The sequence below is a fragment of the Diadema antillarum genome, unplaced genomic scaffold (assembly GCF_040938485.1).
Source record: "Diadema antillarum isolate AM-2024a unplaced genomic scaffold, OU_Dant_1.0 seq00000032_RagTag, whole genome shotgun sequence".
Lineage (NCBI taxonomy): Eukaryota > Metazoa > Echinodermata > Echinoidea > Diadematoida > Diadematidae > Diadema > Diadema antillarum.
The window spans coordinates 190,907-196,906 of NW_027271148.1; the positions used below are offsets into that span (position 1 = coordinate 190,907).

The window sequence follows — 6,000 nt, forward strand, 5'->3', positions numbered from 1 at the left end:
AACCTGTCCACAAAATATCAGCAGTCATGACATTAAAAGTATCAAAAATCATTTCTTGCTTGTTAGCTAAAAAAGAAAAAAAATGCATCATGAGGCCATCTCTATCTCAAGGGAAAATACAATGTATTGCAACATTGGTGTTTGAGCGCAACATTCTCACTGAGATGAATAGTGCTTGTGTTATGGCACTTTAAAAGGACAATACAGAGTTATCAGAACTAAAAATATATATGACTAGGACTTCAATCTGCTGATTGCAACTATAAACTGTAATTCTACAATGGGAATACTGCTGCAGCAGCCTGATTCATTGCATGGCGACAGGGAGTACTACAAGCATCCGAATGAAAGTCATGAAATTTTGATGGCAAACTTCACATTGGGATTTAGATAGAACAATATATTCTGGTGTGCACATGTAATTATTCAGTGAATGTTCAAAATGCCTCTTGGCATCATGCCTCAGTAACTTTCACTATAATGTTGCACATTTTTCAGTAGATGTATTAATATTAGAATTACCATGGTATTATGCCACCGTAATTTTTTTTTTGCGCCATTCTCAATGGCAAAATGCCACGGTAACAGATACCGTCGTATTAAATTCACTTGGCACTGTTGTCACTCAGATAATTGTGGTATGTATTTCTGATAAAGCATTTGCACAATAAGTCATACAACTGCACTCGCATGTGCATATCAATCTCCAACGGTAAAAGACATGCTGTGTGTCAGGGCATGTGAGAAATTATACTGCTGTATGATCTGTTGTATTTGATGACACAATTCACACTCAAATCTTGCAATGTATTTTGTGTAAAGTTTGAGTTATCACTCTACATGTACAGAGACTCCAACTCTCCCGCTCTTGACGGGAGATCTCCCGCCAAGAGCCCATTTTTGCCAAATCTCCTGTTCTCCTGCTTGAGATTTAATTTCTCTGGCTTGAAATGATTTTTTACTTAGTGTCATTGCATGCAGAAAAATAAGCCTTGAAGCACAAGATAACATCTACAACCCTAGAGTTGGACCCCGGCAGCAAGGAACTTCGCGCTTCGCGCACATCAAGTTGGAGTCTCCCGTTTGCTAGGGGTTTCAGGCGGGAGAATCTCAAGATCAGAAGGTGCTTGGGGTTGGAGTCTCTGCATGTACCACGATATTTTGCAATGTATTCCGAGGTGTATTTCAGAGTGTATTTGCATCCGCACTAAAAAAATACAGTGTATTTCACCATGAATGTGAATGCACATAATGGTAGCGTTAACCTGTTGAGGACAAGTCCTGAGAATACTCAGGCAGGTGTCTACGGGAAATGCGTGTTATGGCAAAATCAGTCCGTCCTCAATGGGTTAACAGCAATGAGTTTCTGTACCTTGCGGAGGGCCAGGCGGCCGTAGCGATCCCTCTTCGGTGGCGATGCCTCCAGGAGGACATAGAGGGATGAGGCGGATGAGGAAGGCGTGGCCAGAGAGGGGGAGGGACCTTTCTGGAAAGAGGGCGAGGATCCAATGAAAGACGTCCACTCCTGGCTCAGGTTCACGGATTGCTGCTCGGGTCAGACGGGGAAGAAGAAACAAAAATATATATATTTTAAAAGCCAGTCAAAAGAAGATGTTGCTCAATGGGGAAGAATCAAACCCTTAACCCAATAGTGACTGAACCACTTGAAAGTGCATCTTACATTGTATTACTCCCTAAAATGCTCAAAACCACCCATCCACTTTTTATGGTTTTATGCTTTACCATTTTTAATTGTTTTCATATAGAATGTAATCATCCGATTTGAAAGAGGTCAGAGGTCAACAAAAATACGTCAGAATTACTTCTGTGACACAAAAGTCTCTTGGTAAAGTTTTGACAGGTTTCCAAATTAAAGGGATCATATATTTTTGGTTGAGAAATGGTTTTTGGTTTATAACATTTTTTTTTTTTGTGAGATGATAAGAAACCTCTTATAAAGTATGAAAGAGCATGTAATTCCAAGAGGAATTCAACATTTATTTGATCAAAATTGGTTTTGAAATGGCTGAGATATCCAAAAGGAGCGATCTTAACAAAAGGTGGGACCCACCTTTTATTACCATTGCTTTCTTTTACTTTGTTTTTGGATGTTTCAGCCATTCCAAAATCGATTTTCATCAAATAAACTTTGACTTCCTCTTAGAACAGTATGCTCTGTACTATTTCATAAGTGGTTTCTTGGTTTCTCACAAAAAGTTAAAAGCCCAATACTCATCTCCACCAATACTAAACCAACCCTTAACAAAGTGTTACCCATAACAGACAATAACACACACTGTACATGTTGTGAGCTATTTTGCATAATTTTGATTAAAGATGTTGAAATGAGAGTAATATTGCTGTACACAACCTTCCAGGGAACAATAGGCCGCTATGTACAGAAACTTCAGTTGCTAAAGGGTTAAAGACCTGGGGGCTGTTCTTCAAGTTAAGAACCACTGGTGATCAGTTCTTATGCTGAATTATTGAGATTCTGATAAGTATAGTACATCAGAACTGATCACCAGTCGTTCGTAAATCGTTCGTAACTTTAAGAACAGCTTTATGAAACACCCCCCTTGTACAGTGGGGATACCGTGTAATGGAAGGGCTGGCCTGACTCGGATATAGTCGGGAATACCCCATAGTGAACTGTATACAGCTTTATTACTGATCTCTGTTAGTACACTCACAGCCAACTAATCTTAAAGGGACTGTACAGTACTGGTTGAGGTGGGGATTCATGTTTTGAGCATTCCTCAGTGAGATAATGAGAAACCTCTTATGAAGTATGAAAGAGCATGTAATTTCAAGAAGGATTCAACGTTTATTTGATGAAAATTGGTTTTCAAATGGCTGAGATATCCAAAAAAGTGATAATAATAAAAGGCGACATGCCACAACTTTGTAGGATCTCTTTGTTTCACCTTGTTTTTGGACATCTCAGCCATTTCAAAACCGATTTTCATCAAATAAACTTTTGATATCCCTTAGAATTGCATGCTCTTTGACATCTCATAGAGTGGTTTCTGAATATCTCGCAAAACATTAAAAGGTAAATCCTCACCTCGACCACAACTGTACACATCCTTTAATTGGAGTCAAACGTTACCCATGAGTGCACACTTCAATGCGCATATTCCCCGATGGGCAATTCTTTTCTAGCAGGCTTGCTCTAGTCATGGATTTCACAGTATCCCAGTGGGCAGTGAATGGAGACTGATTCAATCAGGCTACGCTTCTCTCTCCAGGCCGTCCCGTCTTTAACCCGTTGAGGACGGACTGATTTTGCTACAACACGCATTTCCCATAGACCCCTGGCCGAGTATACTCGGGATATACTCGGGACTCGTCCTCAACGGATTAAGAAATTACATCCATGTCTACTCATTCTTAACCCATTGAAGACGAGTCCCGAGTATACTCGGGCAAGTGGCTATGGGAAATGCATGTTGTAGCAAAATCAGTCCATCCTCAATGGGTTAAAATATCACATCCATGTTTACTCATCCTTATTTCAGGGAGTGACATGTTCATGTTTACTAGCACATGGTGGACTACCATGGTCACATTTAACTCCTGATCAACAAACAATCATTGCCTGATCCTAGAGATGTTGGCATTAAGTTGTGTCATAATAAGACAGCATTTCACTTTAAATGCCTCTTGCTGGAGTAGATAACTGCTATTTGCAATGAGTCTCCACTTAAATTTGGCACTGGGCAACCATGACTTTTGCATTAGCTTAAAATAATTTTGGAAAATTAAGGGTTTTGAAATACATGTGATTAAAGGCACAGATTGATGAAACAGAGTGAGATGAGTGCTCATGCTGCATGTACACCATGTTCCTTACCATCATGACAGTCATGTTTGAGGCCACCTTAAGGCCACCACACACTACACGATCAGACTGGTCTTAAAGTCTTAAGCCAAGCTGGGTCTTAAGACCAGTCGTACGACCGGACACCGCACACTATACGACCCGACTGTAAAAGCGCGCGCAGTGCGCACTGTGTGCGCTTGCATTTTACTGCATTGTGAATGGCTGAAAGCCTACGACCAGTCATAGAAATTCAACATGTCAAATCTCTACGACTGGCGCTAAGACCCAGTCGTACGACCAGAAACTGGCAAGACTGTGACGTCACACTTCTAGTCTTAAGGTCTTAAGACCGGTGAATCGGGGCAAAATCGTGTAGTGTGCGGCGGGCTTTAGACAAAACGGGATGGCGGTAAGACGGGATAGGCATACGTGACAGGCCGTGTTTGCACTGGATGCCATGTCAGATATATTTAAACTGTCAAAAAAATTGCCACGGCAGTCCCTGCGCTAATGAGGAACCTTGTATGCTGTAATAAAATGGGGTGAACACAACAAAACATCACGGCATGTAACAGACCATAACAAAACATGAAGGCGGTCCATAGTGGGATGGACGGAAAATATTGATAGTCTAGCCTGACCAGACACGGTGAGAACAGCATCTGATAGCTGCATGTTCACCGGGGCAAGGACTGGAACGAATGTTAAAGACTAGAATACGAAGGGAGGAAAACAGGAGAATGTCTCATATCTACGTACCGTACCTAGGGCACACTACGTTTCGGGCAAACACGGCTGCCGTAGTCTCCAGGAAGATGGTGTAAACGCAGCATCAGTCTGAAAGCAAATTTGGTTTGGTTTGTCTATACTAGTAACACAGAACTTGCAGTAACCGTATGATGTGCTCGTAGAAAGCACGGATTCATCCTTTCTGACATCCCCACCCCTCTTTGGACCTTTCCCCTTCCCTCCCCCCTTCCCCTCCCCCTCCCACCCCAACACACACACACACACACACACACACACACACACACAGAAACATATACAGACTAACCTTTGGTGTCATAGTCAACATCTGTTTACCCCTCCCTTCTTGTAGGATCCCTGTCTCCAGCATCCTGTCTCCGTGCTCTTCACACAGCTGTGAGGCCTGGTGCGTCAGCTCCGCCCACTCCGCAACGGTGGCCGGGACCAGCTTGCGGAAGGCCACGCTCGCTCTGGCCGCGTGCATCTCCACGGCATCCAGGATGCTCTCCTTCAGTCTACGATGGATCCGTGGCCATGCGAAGTGGACGAGATACAGGTAACAGAGAGTTATGAGCATGGCGGAGCGTTGCCCGCGGGGGAGCAGCTGGGTAGGGACAGTCGACGTGCGTGTTACGGAGTGCTGCGACAGTCAGATTACGGTTGCCACTCGTCAAGACAAAAACACAACACGCATTGCAGTAGGTGGGCACATGTATTGTGCAGCACTGTGGTGTCTCCTAGCTATGAAAGCCATGCAGGATTATAGAGGTACTGGTCACAGGCCAATAAGCTCAATTGCATTACTAGTACTAGAGCAGAGTTCTCCAAATATGCATGCATTTAAAAGAAAACACATTGATACAGAATACAGCAGCAGCACTATATGCATACATGTACAGTGCATTGCATCTTCTTTCATTCATCCAACTGCGTTCTCAGTTGAAATCCATATAAATCATTAAATGTTCAACATTCAAGTTTTCAACTTTTACAATTAGTTCAGCAAACTGACTGTACATGTAGATTCATCTCACACACAGTTCCATGGGTACGCCAGTTGCTACGGGTAACGCTCTACCACAAAAGGGGGATTCCGACGCCAACTTTCAGGATATCGTCATGCTTGGTCCAAGCTAGTCTTGGTGCTGCTGTCATCACGGTTGCTTGACTACACACACGGCGACGCGGAGCAGGGATGGGCTACAGGTGCTGCTAGTAGGGGAGCTCGCAACACCACACGCTATACAGACTGACAGCAGAAAGGGAAGGGGGGGGAGAGAAGATAGTCAGTGTATGGGAGAGATGCTGCAGGTGTGAGCAGGTATGGATGGACAGACTATCAGCTGCACAGACATACGGACAGAAACAAAGACAGATTGAGGTACAGTAAAGGAACAACAATGATAGACAGACAGACAGACAGATGG

At 43.2% G+C, this 6,000-nt stretch overlaps 1 protein-coding gene across 1 annotated transcript in view; it reads right to left on the reverse strand.

The window, feature by feature from the left end:
- Window positions 1-5,540, reverse strand: part of LOC139725307 (biotin--protein ligase-like) — a 29,101-nt gene extending 23,561 nt beyond the window's left edge. Inside the window, exons 1-2 of the mRNA XM_071636396.1 lie at window positions 4,881-5,540; window positions 1,373-1,546 (exon numbers count right to left, since the gene is read on the reverse strand). Coding sequence (XP_071492497.1) covers window positions 1,373-1,546; window positions 4,881-5,150 — 444 coding nt within the window. The 5' untranslated portion in view covers window positions 5,151-5,540. The remainder of the gene's footprint in view (window positions 1-1,372; window positions 1,547-4,880) is intronic.
- Between the last annotated feature and the right edge of the window lie 460 nt (window positions 5,541-6,000).